Below are 19,090 nucleotides of genomic sequence, written 5' to 3'. Positions count from 1 at the left end.
TAGCCCGGGCTGCCCGCCGCGAAGGGACAGTGCGTCCTAGCGGTTAAAGTCACGGATGGTATAAACGGGCATAGCTGGCACCTCACCAAACATCCTTGGCCATCGGCTAACAGGGACCTAGAGGACTGGCCGAGCAACCCCCAGACCGCCCTGGTTGTGACCCGTAGCCAGAGCCAGGGAGGGGCACTGCGCCCCGACCTTGGGGAGGGTACCACATCGGAGGCGCAGGACCCTACCCTGGTGGGGAGGGAGTGCCGAGGGGCACGGCTCAGAAAGGCTGTGGCCTCAGACCCGGCCAATGAGAGGGAACCGGTCCCCATCCCTTCCCCAGCCGCTGAGTTCCAGGCCGAGTTGAGGAAAGATCCCTCCTTGCGGAAGCTCAGGGACCTAGCCGACCTCAGTGTGGTACGGAGAGGTTGCCAGGAGAGGTTCCTGTGGGAGAAGGGGTTCCTGTACCGAGAATGGGCTCCCACAAAGGAAGTAGAGTCCTGTGGGATCAGGAGGCAGCTGGTGGTCCCCCAGAAGTATCGCCACAAGCTACTGTACCTGGCCCATGACATCCCCCTCGCAGGGCACCAGGGAATCCGGCGCACCCGGCAGAGGTTGCTACAGAACTTTTACTGGCCTGGGGTCTTTACCACGGTCCGGCAGTATTGCCGATCCTGTGACCCCTGTCAGAGGGTGGGGAAGACCCGGGACAAGGGGAAAGCGGCTTTGAGACCTTTGCTCATCATAGAGGAGCCTTTCCAGAAGGTGGCCATGGACATCGTGGGGCCTCTCAGCAAGACGACCCGGTCGGGGAAGAAATACATTCTGGTGGTGGTAGATTTTGCCACCCGCTACCCCGAGGCAGTGCCCTTAGCTTCCATTGAAGCAGACACCGTGGCAGATGCGCTCCTGACCATTTTCAGCCGAGTCGGGTTCCCCAAGGAAGTCTTGACAGACCAAGGCTCCAACTTCATGTCGGCCCTGCTCCGGTGCTTGTGGGAGAAATGTGGGGTCCGGCACGACTGGGCCTCAGCTTATCACCCCCAGTCCAATGGGCTAGTGGAGAGGTTCAATGGGACGCTAAAGATGATGCTGAAAACCTTTTTGAACCAGCACCCACGGGATTGGGACAAGTACTTACCTCACCTGCTGTTCGTGTACAGGGAGGTACCCCAGGAGTCTACCGGATTTTCACCTTTCGAACTGTTATATGGAAGGAGGGTGAGGGCCCCCTGGACCTGATGAGAGACGAGTGGGAGGGGAAGGCCACTCCCATTGGAGAGTCTGTGATAGAGTATGTCCTGATCTTCCGAGACAGACTTGTTGAACTCATGGGCCTGGCCAGGGAGAATCTGGCCAGAGCCCAGAAGAAGCAGAAGGTCTGGTATGACCGCACGGCGCGGGCCCGTGCCTATGCCACCGGGGATCAGGTGATGGTTCTCATCCCCGTGAGAAAGAACAGACTACAGGCCGCCTGGGAGGGCCCTTTCAAGGTTGTCAAGCAGCTCAATGAGGTAAACTATGTGGTGGTACTGTCTATCCGGGCGCACCACCGCCGGGTGTACCATGTGAATATGATGAAGCCATATTATGCCAGGGGGAATGTGGTATTAGCTGTGTGTGGACATTGGGAGGAGCAGGGAGATGACCCTTTACTAGATCTATTCCCTGGGACCAGAGCTGGTTCCCCCCTGGAAACAATTCCCCTCGCGGATCAGCTAACCCCTGCCCAGCAAGCTGAGGTCAGGGGGGTGCTGCATCCCTACCGACAGCTGTTTTCCAACCAGCCTGGATGCAGTAATCTGACTGTCCACTGGGTGCAGACAGGGTCGCACCTGCCGATAAGATGCTCCCCCTTCCGAGTCACAAGGAAAACTGCTCAGGACCTGGAAAGAGAGGTCAGGGATATGCTGGCTTTGGGGGTGATCCAGCCATCTGCCAGCCCTTGGGCCTCGCCGGTGGTGCTGGTCCACGAAAAGGACGGGTCGGTCCGGTTCTGGGTGGACTATCGGAAGCTCAATGCCATCACTGTGTCTGATGCCTACCCATGCCCAGGCCTGACAAGCTCCTAGACAAGCTGGGAGGATCTCGATACCTTACCACCATGGACCTTACAAACGGCTACTGGCAAGTGCCGCTGGATGCAGATGCCCGGCTGAAATCGGCCTTTATCACCGCTCTGGGGCTCTATGAGTTCCTGACCCTGCCTTTTGGCCTCAAGGGAGCGCCGGTCACCTTTGAGCTCCTAGTGGACCAGCTACTGAGGGTGATGGAGAGTTTTGTCGTGGCGTATATTGATGACATCTGTGTCTTTAGCCAGACCTGGGAGTACCATGTGTCCCAGGTTAGACAAGTGCTGGACCGACTCCAGGGGGCTGGGCTGACCATAAAAGCTGAGAAGTGCAAGGTGGGGATGGCGGAAGTATCTTACCTGGGCCATCGGGTGGGGTGCGTCTGCCTAAAGCCGGAACCAGCTAAGGTGGAGGTGATCAGAGACTGGTCCGCTCCCCACACCAAAAAGCAGGTCCAAGCCTTTATTGGGATGGCAGGATACTATCAAAGGTTTGTGCCCCGCTTTAGCGCCATAGCCACCCCCATCACTGAGCTATGCAAGAAGGGGAAGCCAGACAAGGTGGTCTGGACCGAGCAGTGCCAGGAGGCTTTCCGGGCCCTGAAGGAGGCTCTGGTCAGTGGCCCAGTTCTGACCAACCCAGACTTTGACAAGCCCTTTGTGGTGTTCACCGACGCCTCAGACACGGGACTGGGGGCGGTGTTAATGCAGGAGGATGAAAAGGGGGAGAGACACCCCATCGTGTACCTGAGCAAGAAGTTGCTACCCCGGGATCAACACTACGCGGCCATCGAGAAGGAGTGCCTGGCCATGGTGTGGGCCCTCAAGAAACCAGAGCCCTATCTCTTCGGGCGACACTTCACCGTGTACACCGACCACTCTCCCCTGACCTGGCTGCACCAGATGAAAGGAGCCAACGCCAAGCTCCTGAGATGGAGCCTGCTCCTGCAGGATTACGACATTGATGTGGTCCACGTGAAGGGAAGTACCAACGTGATAGCAGACGTGTTGTCCCGGAGACTTCCCCAGGTCACTGGTCAGAGTGACCCCTCTCAGTTCAGTCTCGAAGGGGGGAGAGATGTGATGCAGCAGGGTGGGGGGAGTGTTGATCTGGGAATGTGGCAGGGGAGTTTCAGTGGGAGACCTGAGAGCCTGTCACCTGAGCCAGGTCGGGAAGGGGGAGGTAACACCTCTGCCCAGGAATGTGAACAGAGGCTGGAGGAGAGAGCCTGCTGGCGGGGGGGGGAGGGGGGTTAGTTTCAGGTTTGGGCTGGGTGGAGGAACACAGGGATCCCCAGGGCTGGGGTCTGAGCTCCCTGCTCCCCCAGAAGGACTGGACTGAGGGGGTCCTGGGTGTACCCACAAGCTCTGGTTTAGACTGGGTTCCTATTGTCCAATAAACCTTCCATTTTACTGGCTGGCTGAGAGTCATAGTGAATCCCAGGAAGAGGGGTGCAGGCCCCGGACTCCCCCACACTCTGTACACTCCGTGACAAGATCCTTTTCCCTTCCCTGGTTGGGTTGTTCGCCACCCCGCTGTGTCTTTCGTCCTCTCCTAGCTCACTCTCCTGGCTTTCCATCGGATGCTGCAGTCAGGTGTGTGGCACCCACCCCACCTGTCCTGCCTAAGGAGAACGGACCCAACCCGGGAGCGGCCCTGGCCAGATTGTAACCACCCAGGGTCCGAGCAGCAGGGACCAGGGTCGCCTTGCAGCCAACGCACCCACTTGTCACTAACTCAGGGCCAGCACCCGACACCATCCCCAGAAGCCGTATTTCACCCCCATTTCCATCCTCTCTTTCCCGCACCTCCCTTCTGTCTGTTTGCTAGGAGCGCGGTCAGCGCCTGCCCTTCCCGTCTGTCGGGAGAGTGAAATGAACCCGTTCGTCCCCACAAAGCCTGGCTGTTTTGGAAACAAGCGATTCTGCTCTGGTGGCTCCTGTCATAAATATAAAGGGGAGGGTAAACCCCTTTGAAATCCTTCCTGGCCAGGGGAAAGCTCCTCTCACCTGTAAAGGGTTAAGAAGCTAAAGGTAACCTCGCTGGCACCTGACCAAAATGACCAATGAGGAGACAAGATACTTTCAAAAGCTGGGAGGAGGGAGAGAAACAAAGGGTCTGTGTCTGTCTGTATGCTGGTCTTTACCGGGGATAGACCAGGAATGGAGTCTTAGAACTTTTAGTAAGTAATCTAGCTAGGTATGTGTTAGATTATGATTTCTTTAAATGGCTGAGAAAAGAATTGTGCTGAATAGAATAACTATTTCTGGCTGTGTATCTTTTTTTGTAACTTAAGGTTTTGCCTAGAGGGGTTCTCTATGTTTTTGAATCTAATTACCCTGTAAGATATCTACCATCCTGATTTTACAGGGGGGATTTCTTTATTTCTATTTACTTCTATTTTTATTAAAAGTCTTCTTGTAAGAAAACTGAATGCTTTTTCATTGTTCTCAGATCCAAGGGTCTGGGTCTGTGGTCACCTATGCAAATTGGTGAGGCTTTTTATCCAACATTTCCCAGGAAAGGGGGGGGTGCAAGTGTTGGGAGGATTGTTCATTGTTCTTAAGATCCAAGGGTCTGGGTCTGTAGTCACCTAGGCAAATTGGTGAGGCTTTTTACCAAACCTTGTCCAGGAAGTGGGGTGCAAGGTTTTGGAAGTATTTTGGGGGGAAGGACGCGTCCAGACAGCTCTTCCCCAGTAACCAGTATTAGTTTGGTGGTGGTAGTGGCCAGTCCAAGGACAACGGGTGGAATATTTTGTACCTTGGGGAAGTTTTGACCTAAGCTGGTAAAGATAAGCTTAGGAGGTTTTTCATGCAGGTCCCCACATCTGTACCCTAGAGTTCAGAGTGGGGGAGGAACCTTGACATGGTGGCATAGTGGTGGGATTAACCTGAAATCATTTTGAGATCCAGTTGAGATTTTTTTGAACTAGAAATACAGATTTTAAAAAGGAAATTTTTTTTTTCTCTTTGGAAAGGAAGTCCAGAAAGCAGCTGAAACTGAAAGCAGCTTGTTTTTTCTCTGCTTTGTGGCCAAGCAGAGACAAAAGGGGATTATCTTTGTGAATTGCACGTTTTCTTTGCCTGGAGGCAGGGTACTTAACTCCTGCAGGGAAATTCACAGTCTTCCAACCCAGAGGTTTTTTTTTTCTTTTCTTCCTAAAAGTAAATAGGGGGTGTGTGTTCTACCCATTTGCTTTTTCTTTGGGCTGGGTAAGCAGGTTTCCAAGTAGTTGGAGGTTTTTTGCTTTAATTTGGGCCCAGAGCAGAGACAAGGGAATTGTCTTTTTCTGTAGGCTGACAATCACTATCAGAGAATAGGTATTCTATTCCAGCACAGCAAAATTTTACAGCCAAGTTTTGTTTGTTTATTTCTAAACCTCGGGTGTAAAGTTAGTTAAAAACAGAGAGGTTAGAATGACAAAATCCGCGGCTCGACTACAGCTCGAATTAGCCAAATTTCAGGCTGAGGAAAGACAAAGGGAATATGAAAGACAGATAGAACTCATGCGGCTGAAGAAGGAACAAGAAAGGGAGGCAGCGAGAGAAGCAGAACAACACCATGCGGCTGCTCACAGGAGAGCCATGGAAGCAAGGGACAAAGAACTGGAGGAGAAGGAAAAAGAGAGGAAGCATGTGGAGGAGGTGGAGAGGATAAAGGCCCAGCAGAATATACCAACAAACCCTAGCAATCCTTCTCCAGGTACCACTTCCCATCCCAGAAAGTTCCCCACCTACAAGGCAGGTGATGATACTGAGGCCTTCTTAGAAAACTTCAAAAGGGCCTGCCTTGGGTACAACATCTCTACTGACCCATACATGGAAGAGCTGAGGCCGCAGCTCAGTGGACCCTTAGCTGAGGTGGCAGCTGAAATGCCTAAAGAACACATGAACAAGTATGAACTGTTTAAATCCAAGGCGAGAGTCAGAATGGGGATAACACCCGAGCAGTCTCGTCAGAGGTTCAGAGCCCTAAGGTGGAAACCAGACATGTCATTTACCCGACATGCCTACCACATTGTGAAACATTGGGATGCCTGGATATCAGGAGCAAGTGTTGAATCTCCAGTAAATTTGCCCTTCCTAATGCAAATGGAACAATTCTTAGAGGGTGTTCCTGAGGAAATAGAAAGATACATCCTAGACGGGAAGCCCAAAACTGTAATCGAGGCAGGAGAGATTGGAGCCAGATGGGTGGAGGTGGCAGAGAAGAAGAAAACTGGTCGCAGTTGGAGCGGAGACCAGAAGGGACCACCCCAGACCACACCCTATTACCGGGGGCCGCCCAAAGCCCCACCTACCTCCCAAAGAACCCTCCAGACCCCTTATCGTCCCACCACCCCGTTCTCCAGCAACTCTCCTCGCCCCAGTGACCCGTCAGCTGGACGATGTTTTAAATGTAACGAGTTGGGGCATGTAAAGGCCAACTGCCCCAAGAACCCCAACAGATTACAGTTCATTGCACCGGAATCACACCAGAGGTCCTCAGGCCCAGATACTCCCAGATACCCTTGGAGCGGAGGGAAACTGTGAGTGTGGGCGGGAAGAAGGTCACCGCGTGGAGGGACACCGGAGCACAAGTGTCAGATATCCATGCTTCCTTAGTGGACCCCAATTTAATCAACTCAGAGATCCAAGTGACGATTCAACCCTTCAAGTCCAACTCTTTCAATTTGCCTACAGCCAAGTTGCCTGTCCAGTACAAGGGCTGGTCAGGAATGTGGACTTTTGCAGTCTATGATGATTATCCCATCCCCATGCTGTTGGGGGAAGACTTGGCCAATCATGTGAAGCAGGCCAAGCAGGAACGGTCACCCACAGCCAGGCTAAACAAGCCGTGAGGCCTAGCTCTGTTCCGGAAACTTCTATCAGGACCCGGTCAGAGGTGATGGACCCGGACCCCAGGCCAATGTCTGCAACAGCAGTAGTGGATCCAGTCCCAGAGACCCAGACGGAACCAGTCCCAGAACCGGAACCAGCCGAACAACCAACACCAGACCCAGTGTCAGCACTGAATCCAGTACTTGCAACCTCAACACCAGAGGGCCCCACCGACCCTGAACTGGCAGCAGCCGATAACCCGACACAAGAGGCTCAGCCGGAGCCTGAATCCCAACATAGTGCACCAGCGGAGAGCGGTTCACAGTCAACAGAAACAGCTCCATCCCCTATATCGCTTCCAGAGGGACCAAGCCTAGGTCCACAATCCAATGAGGGACTGATGTCTCCAGCATCAAGGGAACAGTTCCAGACCGAACAGGAAGCAGATGAAAGCCTCCAGAGAGCTTGGACGGCGGCACGGAGCAACCCACCGCCTCTCAGCTCTTCTAATTGATCCAGGTTTGTTGTAGAAAGAGGACTTTTATACAAGGAAACTCTTTCTGGTGGACACCAGGAAGACTGGCATCCTCAGAGACAGTTGGTAGTTCCAACTAAATACCGGGCCAAGCTCTTGAGCTTAGCCCACGATCACCCTAGTGGCCATGCTGGGGTGAACAGGACCAAAGACTGTTTGGGGGGGGTCATTCCACTGGGAGGGAATGGGCAAGGATATTTCTACCTATGTCCAGTCTTGTGAGGTGTGCCAAAGAGTGGGAAAACCCCAAGACCAGGTCAAAGCCCCTCTCCAGCCACTCCCCATCATTGAAGTTCCATTTCAGCGAGTAGCTGTGGATATTCTGGGTCCTTTTCCTAAAAAGACAGCCAGAGGAAAGCAGTACATACTGACTTTCATGGATTTTGCCAGCCGATGGCCGGAAGCAGTAGCTCTAAGCAACACCAGGGCTAAAAGTATGTGCCAGGCACTAGCAGACATTTTTGCCAGGGTAGGTTGGCCCTCTGACATCCTCACAGATGCAGGGACTAATTTCCTGGCAGGAACTATGAAAAACCTTTGGGAAGCTCATGGGGTAAATCACTTGGTTGCCACTCCTTACCACCATCAAACAAATGGCCTGGTGGAGAAGTTTAATGGAACTTTGGGGGCCATGATACGTAAATTCGTAAATGAGCACTCCAATGATTGGGACCTAGTGTTGCAGCAGTTGCTCTTTGCCTACAGAGCTGTACCACACCCCAGTTTAGGGTTTTCCCCATTTGAACTTGTATATGGCCGTGAGGTTAAGGGGCCATTGCAGTTGGTGAAGCAGCAATGGGAGGGATTTACACCTTCTCCAGGAACTAACATTCTGGACTTTGTAACCAACCTACAAAACACCCTCCGAACCTCTTTAGCCCTTGCTAGAGAAAACTTACAGGATGCTCAAAAAGAGCAAAAAGCCTGGTATGATAAACATGCCAGAGAGCGTTCCTTCAAAGTAGGAGACCAGGTCATGGTCTTAAAGGCGCTCCAGGCCCATAAAATGGAAGCATCGTGGGAAGGGCCATTCACGGTCCAGGAGCGCCTGGGAGCTGTTAATTATCTCATAGCATTCCCCACCTCCAACCGAAAGCCTAAGGTGGACCATATTAATTCTCTAAAGCCCTTTTATTCCAGAGAATTAAAGGTTTGTCAGTTTACAGCCCACGGAGGAGACGACGCTGAGTGGCCCGAAGGTGTCTACTACGAAGGGAAATGTGGTGGTGGTGTGGAAGAGGTGAACCTCTCCATGACCCTTGGGCGTATGCAGCGACAGCAGATCCAGGAGCTGTGCACTAGCTACGCGCCAACGTTCTCAGCCACCCCAGGACTGACTGAACGGGCATACCACTCCATTGACACAGGTAATGCTCACCCAATTAGGGTCCAACCTTACCGGGTGTCTCCTCAAGCTAAAACTGCTAAAGAACGGGAGATCCAGGATATGTTACAGATGGGTGTAATCCGCCCCTCTGAAAGTGCATGGGCATCTCCAGTGGTTCTAGTTCCCAAACCAGATGGGGAAATACGTTTTTGCGTGGACTACCGTAAGCTAAATGCTGTAACTCGCCCAGACAACTATCCAATGCCACGCACAGATGAACTATTAGAGAAACTGGGATGGGCCCATTTCATCTCTACCTTGAACTTAACCAAGGGGTACTGGCAGGTACCGCTAGATGAATCTGCCAAGGAAAGGTCAGCCTTCATTACACATCTCGGGCTGTATGAATTTAATGTACTCCCTTTCGGGCTGCGAAATGCACCTGCCACTTTCCAAAGACTTGTAGATGGTCTCCTAGCGGGATTAGGAGAATATGCAGTCGCCTACCTTGACGATGTGGCCATATTTTTGGATTCCTGGGCAGACCACCTGGAACATCTACAAAAAGTCCTTGAGCGCATAAGGGAGGCAGGACTAACTGTTAAGGCTAAGAAGTGTCAAATAGGCCTAAACAGAGTGACTTACCTTGGACACCAGGTGGGTCAAGGAACTATCAGCCCCCTACAGGCCAAAGTGGATGCTATCCAAAAGTGGCCTGTCCCAAAGTCAAAGAAACAGGTTCAATCCTTCTTAGGCTTGGTTATTACAGACGATTTGTACCGCACTACAGCCAAATCGCTGCCCCACTGACAGACCTAACCAAAAAGAAACAGCCAAATGCTGTTCAGTGGACCGAAAAGTGTCAGAAGGCCTTTAACAAGCTTAAAGCGACACTCATGTCTGACCCTGTACTAAGGGCCCCAGACTTTGACAAACCGTTCCTAGTAACCACAGATGCGTCCGAGCGTGGTGTGGGAGCAGTTTTAATGCAGAAAGGACCTGATCAAGAATTCCACCCTGTAGTGTTTCTCAGCAAAAAACTGTCTGAGAGGGAAAGCAACTGGTCAGTCACTGAAAAAGAATGTTACGCCATTGTCTACGCTCTGGAAAAGCTACACCCATATGTTTGGGGACGGCGTTTCCACCTGCAAACCGACCATGCTGCACTGAAGTGGCTTCACACCGTCAAGGAAACTAACAAAAAACTTCTTCGGTGGAGTTTAGCTCTCCAAGATTTTGATTTCGACATCCAACACATCTCAGGAGCTTCTAACAAAGTGGCTGATGCACTCTCCCGTGAAAGTTTCCTAGAATCAACTGGTAAAAATCGTCCTTGAGATGTGGAAAATATGGTTAGTCTTTATGTACTTGGTAGTATATTTAGAGCTGCATGTGTCTTATTAACTCTGTTTGTTTTTCCTAGAGCTCCAGGAAGAAATCCCAGCCAGTGTTTCACCCTAGCTGAGATTTGGGGGGCGTGTCATAAATATAAAGGGAAGGGTAAACCCCTTTGAAATCCCTCCTGGCCAGGGGAAAGCTCCTCTCACCTGTAAAGGGTTAAGAAGCTAAAGGTAACCTCGCTGGCACCTGACCAAAATGACCAATGAGGAGACAAGATATTCCATCCGTTGTCCTTGGACTGGCCGCTACCACCACCAAACTAATACTGGTTACTGGGGAAGAGCTGTTTGGACGTGTCTTTCCCCTCAAAATACTTCCCAAAACCCTGCACCCCACTTCCTGGACAAGGTTTGGTAAAAAGCCTCACCAATTTGCCTAGGTGACTACAGACCCAGACCCTTGGATCTTAAGAACAATGCACAATCCTCCCAACACTTGCACCCCCCCCCCCTTTCCTGGGAAATGTTGGATAAAAAGCCTCACCAATTTGCCTAGGTGACCACAGACCCAAACCCTTGGATCTGAGAACAATGAAAAAGCATTCAGTTTTCTTACAAGAAGACTTTTAATAAAAAAATAGAAGTAAATAGAAATAAAGAAATCCCCCCTGTAAGATCAGGATGGTAGATATCTTACAGGGTAATTAGATTCAAAAACAGAGAGAACCCCTCTAGGCAAAACCTTAAGTTACAAAAAAGATACACAGCCAGAAATAGTTATTCTATTCAGCACAATTCTTTTCTCAGCCATTTAAAGAAATCATAGTCTAACACATACCTAGCTAGATTACTTACTAAAAGTTCTAAGACTCCATTCCTGGTCTATCCCCGGCAAAGACAACTACAGACAGACACAGACCCTTTGTTTCTCTCCCTCCTCCCAGCTTTTGAAAGTATCTTGTCTCCTCATTGGTCATTTTGGTCAGGTGCCAGCGAGGTTACCTTTAGCTTCTTAACCCTTTACAGGTGAGAGGAGCTTTCCCCTGGCCAGGAGGGATTTCAAAGGGGTTTACCCTTCCCTTTATATTTATGACAGTCTATATTCTGTTTTCTGCTGGGGATAGACCAGGAATGGAGTCTTAGAACTTTTAGTAAGTAATCTAGCTAGGCATGTGTTAGATTATGATTTCTTTAAATGGCTGAGAAAAGAATTGTGCTGAATAGAATAACTATTTCTGTCTGTGTATCTTTTTTGTAACTTAAGGTTTTGCCTAGAGGGGTTCTCTCTGTTTTTGAATCTAATTACCCTGTAAGATATCTACCATCCTGATTTTACAGGGGGGATTTCTTTATTTCTATTTACTTCTATTTTTTTATTAAAAGTCTTCTTGTAAGAAAACTGAATGCTTTTTCATTGTTCTCAGATCCAAGGGTTTGGGTCTTTTTATCCAACATTTCCCAGGAAAGGGGGGGTGCAAGTGTTGGGAGGATTGTTCATTGTTCTTAAGATCCAAGGGTCTGGGTCCGGGTCTGTAATCACCTAGGCAAATTGGTGAGGCTTTTTACCAAACCTTGTCCAGGAAGTGGGGTGCAAGGTTTTGGGAAGTATTTTGGGGGGAAAGACGCGTCCAAACAGCTCTTCCCCAGTAACCAGTATTAGTTTGGTGGTGGTAGCGGCCAATCCAAGGACAACGGGTGGAATATTTTGTACCTTGGGGAAGTTTTGACCTAAGCTGGTAAAGATAAGCTTAGGAGGTTTTTCATGCACGTCCCCACACCTGTACCCTAGAGTTCAGAGTGGGGGAGGAACCTTGACAGGGGCATTAGAAGGTCACTGGGTCTCTCCTGGCTGGTGACCGGCTGGGGGCCCGGGATGGAATTTCTTTCTCCAGTTTTGTTTTGAACCTGGTTGATTTAATTCACACGCTGAGAAAAGCCCCTTAGAACCAGGAGTTACAGTGTAAACCCATCATCACCGCTCAGCTAGGGCCCAAGGGGCAGCAAACCCAGGTGTTCCCCATCACGCCCGCTCCTCACACAGTGCCACGGCTCGTGTCGCAGGTGGGCAGGTTGGCAGGCTGAGCGGGAAGGCTGCGGAGTCAAACCCTCCAGCACCAGGAAATGCCACAGTTACGGTTTCCTGAACACTCTTAACTCTGCCCCCTTGTGCATTATGACATCATACTTTAATTGCATGATCATATTACTTTTACCGATATGGGTCATCATCCAGGTTAGAACCCAGAAAGTAATGAGAAGGAGGATCTGCACGGAAATATTCGCAGTGGTCAGTTGAAGATTGAAGACCAGACCCCGTGGTCTCCTGGCTACCAGCCTAGTGCACCTTCCCCAAGGCTGCAGGGTACACTGCGGGTGACCTGTCCCCACTCCCCACAGACATAGGGACATGCTGCGAGCTGCATGACACCTGGCCAGGCTGATGGTCCCAGGATTTCCTGGGTTTTGCAGGTACCTCTGCTTACTTTGGCCGCGCTAGATTTGGCCGGTAGATTAGAGACAAGGTGTGATGGATACAGGAAGAGTTGAGACATCGCCGGCTTCCTGTGGCTACAGCCCCTGGCTTGGTGCCTTATTCGGGGCTGGGTGGAGCTGGGCACCGGGGCATTGGTGGCAGTGCTGAGAGCCCCCGCGCTGCCCCATCATGGCATCTGCTCTCATCTCACTGTCCTCTTCCTTGGTGAGTGTCACCGTGGGTGGGTCGGGGGCGGGGAGTGGGGGGAATCGATCTGAGACCATGGTGCAGACTCCAGTCATTCTGGGATCTGGTCCCTAACAAACAGTTTCCTTTCTGGGCTGCTGGCTGGTCGGGTGGAGTGGGGTGTCTGGACGTGAGTATCAATGAACGGTGGGAGAAAGTTAAGGATGGGGGAGAACAAACTAGCTGAGCCCAGAACCTTCCCCCCAAACCTCAAATCAACCCCCCTGGATTAACCCCAGCCCTGCCCCCAGTGCACTCAGGGGTGACTCCCGGTTGACCCCAGGGGGCTGAGATCAGAACCCGGCCCACAGGTTCCCTGTGGATGCAGTGAGGTGTCTGTTAGCCCTGGCGCTGTCCCTGGGGCTGGGCGCTAGGGGCAGGTTACAGACACACGGGGAGGGGTTTGTGTCTCTCCATCTCATTCCTGTTTGTGTGTGAACGCAGAGCTCTTTGCGCCCGGACCCTCCATCTCCGCCAGCCCCAGTGAGGTGATCGTCCTGGGGGGAGCCGTCACCATCCACTGTCAGTGTCGGTGCGAGGCCAGGAGGTTATTTCTGTATAAAGGTGGAATCGAAATCTGGAAGCTGGATACTGCTGGGGCCGGGGTTGAATTCACCATCCGCAGCCCCAGGCGGGAAGACGGAGGGGCCTACAGCTGCCGACCTTGCTCCGGATCGGAGCCGCCCAACTGGTCGGATCCTAGTGATATCGTGCGGATTGTTGTAGTAGGTGAGGGGCCCGGCTCGGCGTCCCCGCTCCCAGCCCCACACCCAGCCAGACCTACAGGGGTTCTCCATGCCAATGGGATGCTCAGTGCCATGGGCCCAGCAGAGGGGACGCTCGGCTGGGGAGTGGGGACGGAGTCACTGGGGGGTTCCCAGCCACTGGAGATTGGGGCGGAGGGAGGGGGGATCCTTGACACCTTGGGGTGTCACTCAACCCGCCTGTGCCTCCATTTCCCCTTGTATGAACTGGGGACAATCATTCCTCCTGTACCTCGTGTCTGGTTAGATAGTCAGGGCTTGGCTTTAGGGTGGAGGCTTTTTCTCACTGTGTCTGTGCAGCTCCCAGCACCTCTGACTCCCAGCCCCCTCCCGATCTAACCACTAGACCCCACTCCCCTCTCTGTGCTGGGATCAAACCCAGGAATTCTGGCCCCCAGGCCTCCCCACCCCCACCTCTAGACCCCACTCTGCTCCCAGAGCTGGGGATATAACCCTGGATCTCAGTCCTCTACTGTAGCCACTAGCCCACCAATGCTGTACAGACTACGGCCCTGAGCTGGGCTGACACTCCCTGGGTGGCCGTGTGGCCTAGTGGGGAGAGCGCAGGGGCTGGGACTCAGGAGAGTTGGCTGCCATTCCTAGTGTTGCCATGATTTTCTAGGGGACTGTAGCCAAGTCCCTGCCCCCTTCTTTGCCTCAGTTTCCCCCTCTGTAAAATGGGGCTGGTTCCCCTGCCCCCCTCTGTGAAGCACTGTGAGATCTGCGGGTGTGAAGCGCTGGGGAGGAGCCGGGTGTTGTTGTACCAGACACAATCTGGCCCTGCCCGGTGCCGCCAGCCCGAGAGCTGCAGGTTCCCAGTGCCTGCCAGAGATGCAGCAGCTGCTGGCAGCTGCTGGGTATGAGACTGCGGCTGTGAGGACCTGTGGGTCTGATCTGGGGGGTGGGGGGATGATACTGGCAGGATGGGCCCATGGGTCTGATCCCATGGGGCAGGGATGGGGACGGGGGACACTGGGCTGGGGGGGCTCATTAAGTAGATAGACGGGTACAGAGAGGTGCTGTGGATTTAGGTCCTCGGGCAGCTTCAGTCGGAGCTTCCAGGAATCTCTGGGATCTCGGAGAGGTTCCTCCGGCTGGGTTTTCTCCCAGGGGTCCCATGTCTGGGACTGTGCGGTGAGGACAGGTGCAGAGACTGTGCCGGGGTCTGTCTCATGGCCTGTCTCCTTCTCACTGCAAAGACCTACTACCCCAAACCCTCCATCTCCCTGAGTCCCAGCAGATGGGGGAGCCGTGAGCATCTGGTGTCGGGGTCGGCACCAGAATGTGAGGTTCCTTCTGTACCAAGATGGAAACCCGAACGGGCTGCAGGACGTGGAGCAGGCTGGGGACATGGCTGAGTTTCCCATCAGCAGTGTGAGCCAGAGAGACGCAGGGAGCTACAGCTGCTGATATAGCACCAAACCAGACCTGCCCGTCTGGTCAGAGCCCAGTGACGCCGCGGAGCTGGTGGTAGCAGGTGAAGGGCCCGGCTTGGCATCTTCACTCCCAACCCGACGCCCAGCCGGACACTCGGGGGAGCTCCGCATTGACAGGATGCTCAACGCCAGGCTCTGCCATGAGCCCTGGGCAAAGCAGAGGAGATGCCTATCCGGGAAGCGGGGATGGAGTCACTAGGACTGGGGTGGGGGTCCCCAACTTGGGAGAAGGAGCAGCTGCTGGAGATTTGGGGCCGAGGGAGGGGGATCCCTGCCCCCAGGGACAGCGTCAGAGCAGGGGGCCTTTCCCAGGGCTGTCCCTACTCTGGGGATGCATAGATGAGTTAGGGCCCAGGGGCTGCCAAGCCGGCACCGTCCCCAGCCACAAAATCCTTCCCCCCTGCCTCCGGGAATGACAGTGATGACCGATGCTGAATCGAGGTGGGGAGAGGGGGAGATCACTGAGTCGCTGTTTCAGTCCCTCCTCCGGCCCATGACAGGTGCTTGTTTTATTCCCACAGGGGGAACCAACCTGACCCAGCCTGGAGTGGCGCCGACTCCCACCCGCCCGGGCAGCACGGGGCCAGGTACCATCAAACCAGCTCTGGAAACAGGCTCGTGGTGCCCAGGGGCTGGGGCTGGTTGGGGGGACGGGGGCAGTGAATCCAGGTGAGTGGGGTCCAGACACCTCGGGGAGGGGCTCATTGAGATGGGGGGATAGAGAGACAACCCCACTGCCCCTCCACCACTGGTAGACCCCCAGCTCCCACGATGACTCCTGCCCTGCAGGTCACTGCCTAGAAGCTGTGGGGGGATCTCAGGGAAGGGGCACGATCTAGGAGGAGATCTAGAGCAATAACCTCCCTCTCTGGGGCCCATGATGTCCCCTTACCAATAGGGGCAACCCCTGCTCCCCACTGTGACGAAGTGGGGGCGTTTCTTGGCTTTTCCTTGGTTTTTCCAATGGTTTGCATGCAGAGTAGGTGGGACTCAGTTTCCCTGGGTGTTACTGGTTTCACGAGGTGATGGGAGAGGGAGTTTTATTGGTACAGAGGACCCGCGACGGAACTTGGCACCCCGGCCAATGCCCTGGAGAATGGAGACCCCAGCGACTGGTGACCTGGTGACCGGGAGGCCCAGCTCAGGAGTCACAGCTGGTCCGGCCAGTGAAAGGACAATGGGCTATGAAGAGAGGACCCTGGTGACCTGACCAGCCGGTTCCAGCCAGAGGACAGAAGAGGGGAGAGGGGGCCCAGGCAACCCTGTTTACCTGGAGAGAAGACAATGGACGGGGGGGCTTGGGGCCAGTCAGATCAGATGCCCAGCTGGGAAGCAGGGGGGCTCGGGTCTGGAGAGAGGGAGAAGGCAGAGCCCACCTGGATGCAGGGGAGACTGGGATGTGCTGTGCGGAGGGAGGCCAGGCCTGAGGCCCAGAGAGTTTCCTGTACTGGGTTCAGATGCTCAATAAACCCTCCTGTGTTACACTGGCTGAGAGTTGCTCCGGGCTAGAGAACAGGGGGGCATTATTTCCTCTGGGCGTGGGGACCCCGGGGATCCAGAGGAAATGGATTCCTGAGGGGTCCCATGGTGAGAGACAGGTGTGCTAAGGCTCAGAGAGGTGCGGTTCCAGGAGGCGGAGGGGCCTAACCCCCGAGAGAGAGTGGACCCCCGAGAAGGGCTGTCACACTGAAGGGGGTTTTCACCAGGGACCGTACGGGGCTGAGAGTGGGCATGACCTGGGAGTCCATGACACACCCCATAATTCTTTATGGAAATATGCTTATGAATGTATATTTGACATAACTGGAATATGTTTTATGCTACTGTCACGGTTTCCCTGGGCGATGCTCTAGAACTGCTCCCCATGAAGCCAGTCAGGACTCTGGGGCAGTCGCCTTCCTGTGAGCAGCCTGTCTGCAGGACACACAGCTCACCCGGCTCCACCTTCCTGGGTCTGACCTTGGAGCATTCAGCATCCTCTGCCCCTCCGTGCGCTTCCCACAGCGAGTCCGCCCAGGCGGGGTCCTGGGGAAGCCAGAGGGTCCTGCCCCCCAACTCCGCAGTCAGACGTGACTCTCAGCCAGCCAGTAAAACAGAGGTTTATTACACAACAGGAACATGGTCTAAAACAGAGCTTGTAGGTGCAGAGAACAGGACCCCTCAGCTGGGTCTATTTTGGGGGGCAGTGAGCCAGACAACCCCGTCTGCCCTTCACTCCATGTCCCGGCCAGCCCCAAACTGAAACTCCCTCCAGTCCCTCCTCCTCTGGGCTTTGTCCCTTTCCCGGGCCAGGAGTTCACTGGGGGGGACAGAATGGGGGAGGGGACACAGGCCAGGGGGCAGAATGGGGGGCTGATGGCCCCAATGCTTGAATGTCAGGGGGGGTGAAGGGCAAATGAGCTGGGGAGCCAGAGCTGGAGCATCTGCCGGGGGGGCCAGTTTTTCTTGAGCTCTGTCCCCGTGATCTTGCCCCCTCCCCTTTCTGGGGGGCTGGTCAGCTCTCTCCCATCCCCTGTGTCCCTTTTGCAGCATCCTGAGGGGGGAGAGGGAAACTCTGTCAGCTGTCGACCCGCTGTGAGCTCTGCCCTAGGCCCTGATCTGTGCAGACCCGCTGCCCCGGGGATGGGCTGGGGAAGGGACATGGGGCCTTTCACCTCTAGGGGGCTGGCTCGAATCTGTGTCCTTTTTCTCTAAGCACCAGATCCCACCCCCCAACCAGAGCCAGGGAGAGAACCCAGGAGTCCTGGCTCCCAGCCCGTCCTGCTCAATCACTAGACCCCATTCCCCTCCCCGAACTGTGGTGTATAACAGGGTAGCTGCATCAGGTTTATAAAAAAATTCCTCAGGCATGCAGGAGTGAAATCAGGAAGGCCAAATCACACCTGGAGTTGCAGCTAGCAAGAGATGTTAAGAGTAACAAGAAGGGTTTCTTCAGGTATGTTAGCAACATGAAGAAAGTCAAGGAACGTGTGGGCCCCTTAACGAATGAGGGAGGCAACCTAGTGACAGAGGATGTGGAAAAAGCTAATGTACTCAATGCTTTTTTTGCCTCTGCCTTCACAAACAAGGTCAGCTCCCAGATTGCTGCCCTGGGCAGCACACCATGGGGAGGAGGTGACCAGCCCTCTGTGGAGAAAGAAGTGGTTCGGGACTATTTAGAAAAGCTGGACGAGCACAAGTCCATGGGGCCGGATGCGTTGCATCCGAGAGTGCTAAAGGAGTTGGCGGATGTGATTGCAGAGCCATTGGCCATTATCTTTGAAAACTCATGGTGATCCAGGGAAGTCCCGGACGCCTGGAAAAAGGCTAATATAGTGCCCATCTTTCAAAAAGGGAAGTAGGAGGATCCTGGGTACTACAGGCCAGTCAGCCTCACCTCAGTCCCGGAAAAATCATGGAGCAGGTCCTCAAGGAATCAATTCTGAAGCACTTAGAGGAGAGGAAAGTGATCAGGAACAGTCAGCATGGATTCACCAAGGCCAAGTCATGCCTGACTAATCTAATTGCCTTCTGTGACGAGATAACTGGCTCTGTGGATGAGGGGAAAGCAGTGGACGTGTTGTTCCTTGACTTTAGCAAAGCTTTTGACATGGTTTCCCACAGTATTCTTGCCAGCAAGTTAAAGAAGTATGGGCTGGATGAATGAACTATAAGGGGGATAGAAAGCTGGCTAGATTGTCGGGCTCAACGGGTAGTGATCAATGGCTCCATGTCTAGCTGGCAGCTGGTATCAAGTGGAGTGCCCCAGGGGTCGGTCCTGGGGCCGGTTTTGTTCAATATCTTCATAAATGATCTGGAGGATGGTGTGGATTGCACTCTCAGCAAATTTGCGGATGATACTAAACTGGGAGGAGTGGTAGATACGCTGGAGGGGAGGGATAGGATACAGAGGGCCCTAGACAAATTAGAGGATTGGGCCAAAAGAAATCTGATGAGATTCAACAAGGACAAGTGCAGAGTCCTGCACTTAGCAAGGAAGAATCCCATGCACCGCTACAGACTAGGGCCAGAATGGCTCGGCAGCAGTTCTGCAGAAAAGGACCTAGGGGTGACAGTGGACGAGAAGCTGGATATGAGTCAACAGTG

The 19,090-nt window shown here is 53.5% G+C and overlaps 2 protein-coding genes across 2 annotated transcripts in view; one reads left to right on the top strand and one right to left on the bottom strand.

Annotated features, from left to right (window-relative positions):
* The window catches only part of LOC144279334 (alpha-1B-glycoprotein-like), a 937,253-nt gene that overhangs the window by 401,393 nt on the left and 516,770 nt on the right, over nt 1–19,090 (bottom strand). The gene's annotated exons all lie outside the window — the stretch shown is intronic.
* Nucleotides 1–19,090, top strand: part of LOC144279242 (immunoglobulin superfamily member 1-like) — a 96,738-nt gene that overhangs the window by 4,855 nt on the left and 72,793 nt on the right. The window contains 1 exon segment of the mRNA XM_077840732.1: nt 13,283–13,533. Within this exon segment, the coding sequence (XP_077696858.1) occupies nt 13,283–13,533 (251 nt within the window).

Source organism: Eretmochelys imbricata, chromosome 23 (assembly GCF_965152235.1).
Source record: "Eretmochelys imbricata isolate rEreImb1 chromosome 23, rEreImb1.hap1, whole genome shotgun sequence".
NCBI lineage: Eukaryota > Metazoa > Chordata > Testudines > Cheloniidae > Eretmochelys > Eretmochelys imbricata.
This window is presented reverse-complemented; position numbering and strand designations above follow the sequence as displayed.